This window comes from Pseudophryne corroboree, chromosome 8, assembly GCF_028390025.1.
Source record: "Pseudophryne corroboree isolate aPseCor3 chromosome 8, aPseCor3.hap2, whole genome shotgun sequence".
In the NCBI taxonomy this organism is placed as follows: domain Eukaryota; kingdom Metazoa; phylum Chordata; class Amphibia; order Anura; family Myobatrachidae; genus Pseudophryne; species Pseudophryne corroboree.
In genome coordinates, this window is record NC_086451.1 from 6,883,977 (window position 1) to 6,899,735 (window position 15,759).

The 15,759-nt window shown below is 58.0% G+C and overlaps 1 protein-coding gene across 2 annotated transcripts in view; it reads left to right on the forward strand.

Annotated features, from left to right (window-relative positions):
• The first annotated feature begins 393 nt into the window (after positions 1 to 393).
• KCNT1 (potassium sodium-activated channel subfamily T member 1) overlaps positions 394 to 15,759 on the forward strand; it is a 363,573-nt gene continuing 348,207 nt past the window's right edge. The window contains exons 1-2 of one of the 2 annotated variants that reach the window (XM_063935850.1): positions 394 to 552; positions 633 to 893. In XM_063935850.1, the coding sequence (XP_063791920.1) occupies positions 697 to 893 (197 nt within the window). In that variant the 5' untranslated portion in view covers positions 394 to 552; positions 633 to 696. The remainder of the gene's footprint in view (positions 553 to 632; positions 894 to 15,759) is intronic. The other variant, XM_063935851.1, reaches the window with a different exon arrangement.

A 15,759-nucleotide genomic window follows, 5' to 3' on the forward strand; every position in this document is an offset into this window, starting at 1 on the left:
CTGGTGGAACTACAAGTTCCAGCATGTCCTGCCAGCTAGCAACAGCCAGAGAGGCCCCCAGGGTTAGTAAAGCATGGCTTCATTGTACAGAAGGAAGGCATGGGCACTAGCCTGGTCCATCTGCACAATCTGGGCACAGTGCAATGCTCTCATCTGCGTGCAGGAACGGAGGCGTTCAGTAGGGAGGACTGAGCTGGAGGGATCTCTGTGTGTCCCATTAAGGAGACCTCTTATATCATCAGCGATTGCAAGCTCAGCGGCACAGCAATGCTCCCCGCAGTGTATGAGAGCGGTCAGCACAGTGGATAGTATATTCCATATACCTATGCCTGGTTCGCAGTTCCCCGCTGGCAGGACAGAGTGCCGCAATACAGACACTGGCCAGCAGGTGGCGCAGCGGGGCCGGTGCCTATGGGAGATGTCAGCCAGAGCGAGAAGTGGCTGCCGGGCGCTCAGTTGTGCGGAGAGGATGGAACAGGTCGGATGGTGACAGGAGCCAGAAAGAAACATTGTATCACTGTGCAGGAGAGGAGAGGAGAGGGGGCTGTACAGGTAGGTGTCCCCAGGAGCAGAGCTACTTACCTCCCCACTGCAGCTGCAATGAGTGACACCTGTTCTCCCCCCACTTGCAGGACATGAGAGAGGAGGAGGGGGGCTGCTTGTGACAGAGGGACCAGCTGGAAAAGTCGGGACTTCATGGTGTGTCCCTGTGCTGGGATGCCATTCTCCGACCAGGACAGAAGCCTGCAGGGTATCTACAAGTCTACAGCCCACCACCAGCACCTGCACCCAGGAGAGGAGGCTGGCAGCAGTGGCAGGGGGAAGTGCAGCGAGTGCTACACCAACCAGAGCTTCGTCTATGATGATGGGAGCAGCCACAGGTACACCGCCAGGTAACTACTGCCACACCGCAGGTACACCGCCAGGTAACTACTGCCACAGCACAGGTACACCGCCAGGTAACTACTGCCACACCGCAGGTACACCGCCAGGTAACTACTGCCACACCGCAGGTACACCGCCAGGTAACTACTGTCACACCACAGGTACACCGCCATGTAACTACTGCCACACCGCAGGTACACCGCCAGGTAACTACTGCCACACCGCAGGTACACCGCCAGGTAACTACTGCCACACCGCAGGTACACCGCCAGGTAACTACTGCCACACCGCAGGTACACCGCCAGGTAACTACTGCCACAGCACAGGTACACCGCCAGGTAACTACTGCCACACCGCAGGTACACCGCCAGGTAACTACTGCCACACCGCAGGTACACCGCCAGGTAACTACTGTCACACCACAGGTACACCGCCATGTAACTACTGCCACACCGCAGGTACACCGCCAGGTAACTACTGCCACACCGCAGGTACACCGCCAGGTAACTACTGCCACACCGCAGGTACACCGCCAGGTAACTACTGCCACACCGCAGGTACACCGCCAGGTAACTACTGCCACACCGCAGGTACACCGCCAGGTAACTACTGCCACAGCACGGGTACACCGCCAGGTAACTACTGCCACACCGCAGGTACACCGCCATGTAACTACTGCCACACCGCAGGTACACTGCCATGTAACTACTGCCACAGCACAGGTACACCGCCAGGTAACTACTGCCACAGCACAGGTACACCGCCAGGTAACTACTGCCACACCGCAGGTACACTGCCATGTAACTACTGCCACACCGCAGGTACACCGCCAGGTAACTACTGCCACACCACAGGTACACCGCCAGGTAACTACTGCCACACCGCAGGTACACTGCCATGTAACTACTGCCACACCGCAGGTACACCGCCAGGTAACTACTGCCACACCGCAGGTACACCGCCATGTAACTACTGCCACAGCGCAGGTACACCGCCAGGTAACTACTGTCACACCACAGGTACACCGCCAGGTAACTACTGCCACACCGCAGGTACACTGCCAGGTAACTACTGCCACACCACAGGTACACCGCCAGGTAACTACTGCCACACCGCAGGTACACCGCCAGGTAACTACTGCCACAGCACGGGTACACCGCCAGGTAACTACTGCCACACCGCAGGTACACCGCCAGGTAACTACTGCCACACCGCAGGTACACCGCCAGGTAACTACTGCCACACCGCAGGTACACCGCCATGTAACTACTGCCACACCGCAGGTACACCGCCATGTAACTACTGCCACACCGCAGGTACACCGCCAGGTAACTACTGCCACAGCACAGGTACACCGCCAGGTAACTACTGCCACACCGCAGGTACACTGCCATGTAACTACTGCCACACCGCAGGTACACCGCCAGGTAACTACTGCCACACCACAGGTACACCGCCAGGTAACTACTGCCACACCGCAGGTACACTGCCATGTAACTACTGCCACACCGCAGGTACACCGCCAGGTAACTACTGCCACACCGCAGGTACACCGCCATGTAACTACTGCCACAGCGCAGGTACACCGCCAGGTAACTACTGTCACACCACAGGTACACCGCCAGGTAACTACTGCCACACCGCAGGTACACTGCCAGGTAACTACTGCCACACCACAGGTACACCGCCAGGTAACTACTGCCACAGCACAGGTACACCGCCAGGTAACTACTGCCACACCGCAGGTACACCGCCAGGTAACTACTGCCACAGCACGGGTACACCGCCAGGTAACTACTGCCACACCGCAGGTACACCGCCAGGTAACTACTGCCACACCGCAGGTACACCGCCAGGTAACTACTGCCACACCGCAGGTACACCGCCAGGTAACTACTGCCACAGCACGGGTACACCGCCAGGTAACTACTGCCACACCGCAGGTACACCGCCAGGTAACTACTGCCACACCGCAGGTACACCGCCAGGTAACTACTGCCACACAGCAGGTACACTGCCAGGTAACTACTGCCACACCACAGGTACACCGCCAGGTAACTACTGTCACACCGCAGGTACACCGCCAGGTAACTACTGTCACACCACAGGTACACCGCCATGTAACTACTGCCACACCGCAGGTACACCGCCAGGTAACTACTGCCACACCGCAGGTACACCGCCAGGTAACTACTGCCACAGCACGGGTACACCGCCAGGTAACTACTGCCACACCGCAGGTACACCGCCAGGTAACTACTGCCACACCGCAGGTACACCGCCAGGTAACTACTGCCACAACGCAGGTACACCGCCAGGTAACTACTGCCACACCGCAGGTACACCGCCAGGTAACTACTGCCACAGCACAGGTACACCGCCAGGTAACTACTGCCACACCGCAGGTACACCGCCAGGTAACTACTGCCACACCGCAGGTACACCGCCAGGTAACTACTGCCACACCGCAGGTACACCGCCAGGTAACTACTGCCACACCGCAGGTACACTGCCATGTAACTACTGCCACACCGCAGGTACACCGCCATGTAACTAATGCCACACCGCAGGTACACCGCCAAGTAACTACTGCCACAGCACAGGTACACTGCCAGGTAACTACTGCCACACCACATGTACACTGCCATGTAACTACTGCCACACCGCAGGTACACCGCCAGGTAACTACTGCCACACCGCAGGTACACCGCCAGGTAACTACTGCCACACCACAGGTACACCGCCAGGTAACTACTGCCACACCGCAGGTACACCGCCAGGTAACTACTGCCACACCGCAGGTACACCGCCAGGTAACTACTGCCACACCACAGGTACACCGCCATGTAACTACTGCCACACCGCAGGTACACCGCCATGTAACTACTGCCACAGCACAGGTACACCGCCATGTAACTACTGCCACAGCACAGGTACACCGCCAGGTAACTACTGCCACACTGCAGGTACACCGCCAGGTAACTACTGCCACAGCACAGGTACACCGCCATGTAACTACTGCCACACCGCAGGTACACCACCATGTAACTACTGCCACAGCACAGGTACACCGCCAGGTAACTACTGCCACACCACAGGTACACCGCCAGGTAACTACTGCCACACTGCAGGTACACCACCAGGTAACTACTGCCACACCGCAGGTACACCACCAGGTAACTACTGACACACTGCAGGTACACCACCAGGTAACTACTGCGACACTGCAGGTACACCGCCATGTAACTACTGTCACACCGCAGGTACACCGCCAGGTAACTACTGCCACACCGCAGGTACACCGCCAGGTAACTACTGCCACACTGCAGGTACACCACCAGGTAACTACTGCCACACCGCAGGTACACCGCCATGTAACTACTGCCACAACACAGGTACACCGCCATGTAACTACTGCCACACCGCAGGTACACCGCCATGTAACTACTGCCACACCGCAGGTACACCGCCAGGTAACTACTGCCACACCGCAGGTACACCGCCATGTAACTACTGCCACACCGCAGGGACACCGCCAGGTAACTACTGCCACACCGCAGGTACACCGCCAGGTAACTACTGCCACACCGCAGGTACACCGCCAGGTAACTACTGCCACACTGCAGGTACACCACCAGGTAACTACTGCCACACCGCAGGTACACCACCAGGTAACTACTGACACACTGCAGGTACACCACCAGGTAACTACTGCGACACTGCAGGTACACCGCCATGTAACTACTGTCACACCGCAGGTACACCGCCAGGTAACTACTGCCACACCGCAGGTACACCGCCAGGTAACTACTGCCACACTGCAGGTACACCACCAGGTAACTACTGCCACACCGCAGGTACACCGCCATGTAACTACTGCCACAACACAGGTACACCGCCATGTAACTACTGCCACACCGCAGGTACACCGCCATGTAACTACTGCCACACCGCAGGTACACCGCCAGGTAACTACTGCCACACCACAGGTACACCGCCAGGTAACTACTGCCACACCGCAGGTACACTGCCAGGTAACTACTGCCACACCACAGGTACACCGCCAGGTAACTACTGCCACACCGCAGGTACACCGCCAGGTAACTACTGCCACAGCACGGGTACACCGCCAGGTAACTACTGCCACACCGCAGGTACACCGCCAGGTAACTACTGCCACACCGCAGGTACACCGCCAGGTAACTACTGCCACACCGCAGGTACACCGCCAGGTAACTACTGCCACAGCACGGGTACACCGCCAGGTAACTACTGCCACACCGCAGGTACACCGCCATGTAACTACTGCCACACCACAGGTACACCGCCAGGTAACTACTGCCACACCGCAGGTACACCGCCAGGTAACTACTGCCACACAGCAGGTACACTGCCAGGTAACTACTGCCACACCACAGGTACACCGCCAGGTAACTACTGTCACACCGCAGGTACACCGCCAGGTAACTACTGTCACACCACAGGTACACCGCCATGTAACTACTGCCACACCGCAGGTACACCGCCAGGTAACTACTGCCACACCGCAGGTACACCGCCAGGTAACTACTGCCACAGCACGGGTACACCGCCAGGTAACTACTGCCACACCGCAGGTACACCGCCAGGTAACTACTGCCACACCGCAGGTACACCGCCAGGTAACTACTGCCACAACGCAGGTACACCGCCAGGTAACTACTGCCACACCGCAGGTACACCGCCAGGTAACTACTGCCACAGCACAGGTACACCGCCAGGTAACTACTGCCACACCGCAGGTACACCGCCAGGTAACTACTGCCACACCGCAGGTACACCGCCAGGTAACTACTGCCACACCGCAGGTACACTGCCATGTAACTACTGCCACACCGCAGGTACACCGCCATGTAACTAATGCCACACCGCAGGTACACCGCCAAGTAACTACTGCCACAGCACAGGTACACTGCCAGGTAACTACTGCCACACCACATGTACACTGCCATGTAACTACTGCCACACCGCAGGTACACCGCCAGGTAACTACTGCCACACCGCAGGTACACCGCCAGGTAACTACTGCCACACCACAGGTACACCGCCAGGTAACTACTGCCACACCGCAGGTACACCGCCAGGTAACTACTGCCACACCGCAGGTACACCGCCAGGTAACTACTGCCACACCACAGGTACACCGCCATGTAACTACTGCCACACCGCAGGTACACCGCCATGTAACTACTGCCACAGCACAGGTACACCGCCATGTAACTACTGCCACAGCACAGGTACACCGCCAGGTAACTACTGCCACACTGCAGGTACACCGCCAGGTAACTACTGCCACAGCACAGGTACACCGCCATGTAACTACTGCCACACCGCAGGTACACCACCATGTAACTACTGCCACAGCACAGGTACACCGCCAGGTAACTACTGCCACACCACAGGTACACCGCCAGGTAACTACTGCCACACTGCAGGTACACCACCAGGTAACTACTGCCACACCGCAGGTACACCACCAGGTAACTACTGACACACTGCAGGTACACCACCAGGTAACTACTGCGACACTGCAGGTACACCGCCATGTAACTACTGTCACACCGCAGGTACACCGCCAGGTAACTACTGCCACACCGCAGGTACACCGCCAGGTAACTACTGCCACACTGCAGGTACACCACCAGGTAACTACTGCCACACCGCAGGTACACCGCCATGTAACTACTGCCACAACACAGGTACACCGCCATGTAACTACTGCCACACCGCAGGTACACCGCCATGTAACTACTGCCACACCGCAGGTACACCGCCAGGTAACTACTGCCACACCGCAGGTACACCGCCATGTAACTACTGCCACACCGCAGGGACACCGCCAGGTAACTACTGCCACACCGCAGGTACACCGCCAGGTAACTACTGCCACACCGCAGGTACACCGCCAGGTAACTACTGCCACACTGCAGGTACACCACCAGGTAACTACTGCCACACCGCAGGTACACTGCCATGTAACTACTGCCACACCACAGGTACACCGCCAGGTAACTACTGCGACACTGCAGGTACACCGCCATGTAACTACTGTCACACCGCAGGTACACCGCCAGGTAACTACTGCCACACCGCAGGTACACCGCCAGGTAACTACTGCCACACCACAGGTACACCACCAGGTAACTACTGCGACACTGCAGGTACACCGCCATGTAACTACTGTCACACCGCAGGTACACCGCCAGGTAACTACTGCCACACCGCAGGTACACCGCCAGGTAACTACTGCCACACTGCAGGTACACCACCAGGTAACTACTGCCACACCGCAGGTACACCGCCATGTAACTACTGCCACAACACAGGTACACCGCCATGTAACTACTGCCACACCGCAGGTACACCGCCATGTAACTACTGCCACACCGCAGGTACACCGCCAGGTAACTACTGCCACACCGCAGGTACACCGCCATGTAACTACTGCCACACCGCAGGGACACCGCCAGGTAACTACTGCCACACCGCAGGTACACCGCCAGGTAACTACTGCCACACCGCAGGTACACCGCCAGGTAACTATTGCCACACCGCAGGTACACCGCCAGGTAACTACTGCCACACCGCAGGTACACTGCCAGGTAACTACTGCCACACCGCAGGTACACTGCCAGGTAACTACTGCCACACCGCAGGTACACCGCCAGGTAACTACTGCCACACCGCAGGTACACCGCCAGGTAACTACTGCCACACCGCAGGTACACCGCCAGGTAACTTCTGCCACAGCACAGGTACACCGCCAGGTAACTACTGCCACACCGCAGGTACACCGCCAGGTAACTACTGCCACACCGCAGGTACACCGCCAGGTAACTACTGCCACACAGCAGGTACACCGCCAGGTAACTACTGCCACACCACAGGTACACCACCAGGTAACTACTGCCACACCACAGGTACACCGCCAGGTAACTACTGCCACAGCACAGGTACACCGCCATGTAACTACTGCCACACCGCAGGTACACCACCAGGTAACTGCTGCCACACCACAGGTACACCGCCAGGTAACTACTGCCACACCGCAGGGACACCGCCAGGTAACTACTGCCACACCGCAGGTACACCGCCAGGTAACTACTGCCACACAGCAGGTACACTGCCAGGTAACTACTGCCACACCACAGGTACACCGCCAGGTAACTACTGCCACACCGCAGGTACACCGCCAGGTAACTACTGTCACACCGCAGGTACACCGCCAGGTAACTACTGTCACACCACAGGTACACCGCCATGTAACTACTGCCACACCGCAGGTACACCGCCAGGTAACTACTGCCACACCGCAGGTACACCGCCAGGTAACTACTGCCACAGCACGGGTACACCGCCAGGTAACTACTGCCACACCGCAGGTACACCGCCAGGTAACTACTGCCACACCGCAGGTACACCGCCAGGTAACTACTGCCACACCGCAGGTACACCGCCAGGTAACTACTGCCACAGCACGGGTACACCGCCAGGTAACTACTGCCACACCGCAGGTACACCGCCAGGTAACTACTGCCACACCGCAGGTACACCGCCAGGTAACTACTGCCACACAGCAGGTACACTGCCAGGTAACTACTGCCACACCACAGGTACACCGCCAGGTAACTACTGCCACACCGCAGGTACACCGCCAGGTAACTACTGTCACACCGCAGGTACACCGCCAGGTAACTACTGTCACACCACAGGTACACCGCCATGTAACTACTGCCACACCGCAGGTACACCGCCAGGTAACTACTGCCACACCGCAGGTACACCGCCAGGTAACTACTGCCACAGCACGGGTACACCGCCAGGTAACTACTGCCACACCGCAGGTACACCGCCAGGTAACTACTGCCACACCGCAGGTACACCGCCAGGTAACTACTGCCACACCGCAGGTACACCGCCAGGTAACTACTGCCACACCGCAGGTACACCGCCAGGTAACTACTGCCACACCGCAGGTACACCGCCAGGTAACTACTGCCACACAGCAGGTACACCGCCAGGTAACTACTGCCACACCACAGGTACACCACCAGGTAACTACTGCCACACCACAGGTACACCGCCAGGTAACTACTGCCACAGCACAGGTACACCGCCATGTAACTACTGCCACACCGCAGGTACACCACCAGGTAACTGCTGCCACACCACAGGTACACCGCCAGGTAACTACTGCCACACCGCAGGGACACCGCCAGGTAACTACTGCCACACCGCAGGTACACCGCCAGGTAACTACTGCCACACAGCAGGTACACTGCCAGGTAACTACTGCCACACCACAGGTACACCGCCAGGTAACTACTGCCACACCGCAGGTACACCGCCAGGTAACTACTGTCACACCGCAGGTACACCGCCAGGTAACTACTGTCACACCACAGGTACACCGCCATGTAACTACTGCCACACCGCAGGTACACCGCCAGGTAACTACTGCCACACCGCAGGTACACCGCCAGGTAACTACTGCCACAGCACGGGTACACCGCCAGGTAACTACTGCCACACCGCAGGTACACCGCCAGGTAACTACTGCCACACCGCAGGTACACCGCCAGGTAACTACTGCCACACCGCAGGTACACCGCCAGGTAACTACTGCCACAGCACGGGTACACCGCCAGGTAACTACTGCCACACCGCAGGTACACCGCCAGGTAACTACTGCCACACCGCAGGTACACCGCCAGGTAACTACTGCCACACAGCAGGTACACTGCCAGGTAACTACTGCCACACCACAGGTACACCGCCAGGTAACTACTGCCACACCGCAGGTACACCGCCAGGTAACTACTGTCACACCGCAGGTACACCGCCAGGTAACTACTGTCACACCACAGGTACACCGCCATGTAACTACTGCCACACCGCAGGTACACCGCCAGGTAACTACTGCCACACCGCAGGTACACCGCCAGGTAACTACTGCCACAGCACGGGTACACCGCCAGGTAACTACTGCCACACCGCAGGTACACCGCCAGGTAACTACTGCCACACCGCAGGTACACCGCCAGGTAACTACTGCCACACTGCAGGTACACCACCAGGTAACTACTGCCACACCGCAGGTACACCGCCATGTAACTACTGCCACACCGCAGGTACACCGCCAGGTAACTACTGCCACATCACAGGTACACCGCCAGGTAACTACTGCCACACCGCAGGTACACCGCCAGGTAACTACTGCCACAACGCAGGTACACCGCCATGTAACTACTGTCACAGCACAGGTACACCGCCAGGTAACTACTGCCACATCGCAGGTACACCGCCATGTAACTACTGCCACACCGCAGGTACACCGCCAGGTAACTACTGCCACACCGCAGGTACACCGCCAGGTAACTACTGCCACAACGCAGGTACACCGCCAGGTAACTACTGCCACACCGCAGGTACACCGCCAGGTAACTACTGCCACACCACAGGTACACCGCCAGGTAACTACTGCCACACCGCAGGTACACCGCCAGGTAACTACTGCCACAGCACAGGTACACCGCCAGGTAACTACTGCCACACCGCAGGTACACCTCCAGGTAACTACTGCCACACCGCAGGTACACCGCCAGGTAACTACTGCCACAGCACAGGTACACCGCCAGGTAACTACTGCCACACCGCAGGTACACCGCCAGGTAACTACTGCCACACCGCAGGTACACCGCCAGGTAACTACTGCCACACCGCAGGTACACCGCCATGTAACTACTGCCACACCGCAGGTACACCGCCATGTAACTAATGCCACACCGCAGGTACACCGCCAAGTAACTACTGCCACAGCACAGGTACACTGCCAGGTAACTACTGCCACACCACATGTACACTGCCATGTAACTACTGCCACACCGCAGGTACACCGCCAGGTAACTACTGCCACACCACAGGTACACCGCCAGGTAACTACTGCCACACCGCAGGTACACCGCCAGGTAACTACTGCCACACCGCAGGTACACCGCCATGTAACTACTGCCACAGCACAGGTACACCGCCATGTAACTACTGCCACACCGCAGGTACACCGCCAGGTAACTACTGCCACAGCACAGGTACACCGCCATGTAACTACTGCCACACCGCAGGTACACCACCATGTAACTACTGCCACAGCACAGGTACACCGCCAGGTAACTACTGCCACACCACAGGTACACCGCCAGGTAACTACTGCCACACTGCAGGTACACCACCAGGTAACTACTGCCACACCGCAGGTACACCACCAGGTAACTACTGACACACTGCAGGTACACCACCAGGTAACTACTGCGACACCGCAGGTACACCGCCAGGTAACTACTGCGACACCGCAGGTACACCGCCAGGTAACTACTGCCACACTGCAGGTACACCACCAGGTAACTACTGCCACACCGCAGGTACACCGCCATGTAACTACTGCCACAACACAGGTACACCGCCATGTAACTACTGCCACACCGCAGGTACACCGCCATGTAACTACTGCCACACCGCAGGTACACCGCCAGGTAACTACTGCCACACCGCAGGTACACCGCCATGTAACTACTGACACACCTCAGGTACACCGCCATGTAACTACTGCCACACCGCAGGTACACCGCCAGGTAACTACTGCCACAGCACAGGTACACCGCCAGGTAACTACTGCCACAGCACAGGTACACTGCCAGGTAACTACTGCCACACCGCAGGTACACCGCCATGTAACTACTGCCACACCGCAGGTACACCGCCAGGTAACTACTGCCACACCGCAGGTACACTGCCAGGTAACTACTGCCACACCGCAGGTACACTGCCAGGTAACTACTGCCACACCACAGGTACACCGCCAGGTAACTACTGCCACACCGCAGGTACACCGCCAGGTAACTACTGCCACACCGCAGGTACACTGCCATGTAACTACTGCCACACCGCAGGTACACCGACAGGTAACTTCTGCCACAGCACAGGTACACCGCCATGTAACTACTGCCACACCGCAGGTACACCGCCAGGTAACTACTGCCACACCGCAGGTACACCGCCAGGTAACTACTGCCACACAGCAGGTACACCGCCAGGTAACTACTGCCACACCACAGGTACACCACCAGGTAACTACTGCCACACCACAGGTACACCGCCAGGTAACTACTGCCACAGCACATGTACACCGCCAGGTAACTACTGTCACACCACAGGTACACCGCCATGTAACTACTGCCACACCGCAGGTACACCGCCAGGTAACTACTGCCACACCGCAGGTACACCGCCAGGTAACTACTGCCACACCGCAGGTACACCACCAGGTAACTGCTGCCACACCACAGGTACACCGCCAGGTAACTACTGCCACACCGCAGGGACACCGCCAGGTAACTACTGCCACACCGCAGGTACACCGCCAGGTAACTACTGCCACACAGCAGGTACACTGCCAGGTAACTACTGCCACACCACAGGTACACCGCCAGGTAACTACTGCCACACCGCAGGTACACCGCCAGGTAACTACTGTCACACCGCAGGTACACCGCCAGGTAACTACTGTCACACCACAGGTACACCGCCATGTAACTACTGCCACACCGCAGGTACACCGCCAGGTAACTACTGCCACACCGCAGGTACACCGCCAGGTAACTACTGCCACAGCACGGGTACACCGCCAGGTAACTACTGCCACACCGCAGGTACACCGCCAGGTAACTACTGCCACACCGCAGGTACACCGCCAGGTAACTACTGCCACACCGCAGGTACACCGCCAGGTAACTACTGCCACAGCACGGGTACACCGCCAGGTAACTACTGCCACACCGCAGGTACACCGCCAGGTAACTACTGCCACACCGCAGGTACACCGCCAGGTAACTACTGCCACACAGCAGGTACACTGCCAGGTAACTACTGCCACACCACAGGTACACCGCCAGGTAACTACTGCCACACCGCAGGTACTCCGCCAGGTAACTACTGTCACACCGCAGGTACACCGCCAGGTAACTACTGTCACACCACAGGTACACCGCCATGTAACTACTGCCACACCGCAGGTACACCGCCAGGTAACTACTGCCACACCGCAGGTACACCGCCAGGTAACTACTGCCACAGCACGGGTACACCGCCAGGTAACTACTGCCACACCGCAGGTACACCGCCAGGTAACTACTGCCACACCGCAGGTACACCGCCAGGTAACTACTGCCACACCGCAGGTACACCGCCAGGTAACTACTGCCACACCGCAGGTACACCGCCAGGTAACTACTGCCACACCGCAGGTACACCGCCAGGTAACTACTGCCACACCGCAGGTACACCGCCAGGTAACTACTGCCACACCACAGGTACACCGCCAGGTAACTACTGCCACACCGCAGGTACACTGCCAGGTAACTACTGTCACACCACAGGTACACCGCCATGTAACTACTGCCACACCGCAGGTACACCGCCAGGTAACTACTGCCACAGCACAGGTACACCGCCAGGTAACTACTGCCACACCGCAGGTACACCTCCAGGTAACTACTGCCACACCGCAGGTACACCGCCAGGTAACTACTGCCACAGCACAGGTACACCGCCAGGTAACTACTGCCACACCGCAGGTACACCGCCAGGTAACTACTGCCACACCGCAGGTACACCGCCAGGTAACTACTGCCACACCGCAGGTACACTGCCATGTAACTACTGCCACACCGCAGGTACACCGCCATGTAACTACTGCCACACCGCAGGTACACCGCCAAGTAACTACTGCCACAGCACAGGTACACCGCCAGGTAACTACTGCCACACCACATGTACACTGCCATGTAACTACTGCCACACCGCAGGTACACCGCCAGGTAACTACTGCCACACCACAGGTACACCGCCAGGTAACTACTGCCACACTGCAGGTACACCACCAGGTAACTACTGCCACACCGCAGGTACACCGCCATGTAACTACTGCCACAACACAGGTACACCGCCATGTAACTACTGCCACACCGCAGGTACACCGCCATGTAACTACTGCCACACCGCAGGTACACCGCCAGGTAACTACTGCCACACCGCAGGTACACCGCCATGTAACTACTGCCACAGCACAGGTACACCGCCATGTAACTACTGCCACACCGCAGGTACACCACCATGTAACTACTGCCACACCGCAGGTACACCGCCATGTAACTACTGCCACAGCACAGGTACACCGCCAGGTAACTACTGCCACACCGCAGGTACACCGCCAGGTAACTACTGCCACAGCACAGGTACACCGCCATGTAACTACTGCCACACCGCAGGTACACCACCATGTAACTACTGCCACAGCACAGGTACACTGCCAGGTAACTACTGCCACACCACAGGTACACCGCCAGGTAACTACTGCCACACTGCAGGTACACCACCAGGTAACTACTGCCACACCGCAGGTACACCGCCAGGTAACTACTGCCACACCGCAGGTACACCGCCAGGTAACTACTGCCACACCGCAGGTACACCACCAGGTAACTACTGACACACCGCAGGTACACCGCCAGGTAACTACTGCCACACTGCAGGTACACCACCAGGTAACTACTGCCACACCGCAGGTACACCGCCATGTAACTACTGCCACACCGCAGGTACACCACCAGGTAACTACTGCCACACCGCAGGTACACCGCCATGTAACTACTGCCACACCGCAGGTACACCGCCATGTAACTACTGCCACACCGCAGGTACACCGCCAGGTAACTACTGCCACACCGCAGGTACACCGCCATGTAACTACTGCCACACCGCAGGTACACCGCCATGTAACTACTGCCACACCACAGGTACACCGCCAGGTAACTACTGCCACACTGCAGGTACACCACCAGGTAACTACTGCCACACCGCAGGTACACCGCCATGTAACTACTGCCACACCGCAGGTACACCACCAGGTAACTACTGCCACACCGCAGGTACACCGCCATGTAACTACTGCCACACCGCAGGTACACCGCCATGTAACTACTGCCACACCGCAGGTACACCGCCAGGTAACTACTGCCACACCGCAGGTACACCGCCATGTAACTACTGCCACACCGCAGGTACACCGCCATGTAACTACTGCCACACCGCAGGTACACCGCCAGGTAACTACTGCCACACCGCAGGTACACCGCCAGGTAACTACTGCCACACCGCAGGTACACCGCCATGTAACTACTGCCACACCGCAGGTACACCGCCAGGTAACTACTGCCACACCGCAGGTACACCGCCAGGTAACTACTGCCACACCGCAGGTACACCGCCATGTAACTACTGCCACACCGCAGGTACACCGCCATGTAACTACTGCCACACCGCAGGTACACCGCCATGTAACTACTGCCACACCACAGGTACACCGCCAGGTAACTACTGCCACACCGCAGGTACACCGCCATGTAACTACTGCCACACCGCAGGTACACCGCCATGTAACTACTGCCACACCGCAGGTACACCGCCAGGTAACTACTGCCACACCGCAGGTACACCGCCAGGTAACTACTGCCACACCGCAGGTACACCGCCATGTAACTACTGCCACACCGCAGGTACACCGCCAGGTAACTACTGCCACACCGCAGGTACACCACCATGTAACTACTGCCACACCGCAGGTACACCGCCATGTAACTACTGCCACACCGCAGGTACACCGCCAGGTAACTACTGCCACACCGCAGGTACACCGCCATGTAACTACTGCCACACCGCAGGTACACCGCCATGTAACTACTGCCACACCGCAGGTACACCGCCAGGTAACTACTGACACAC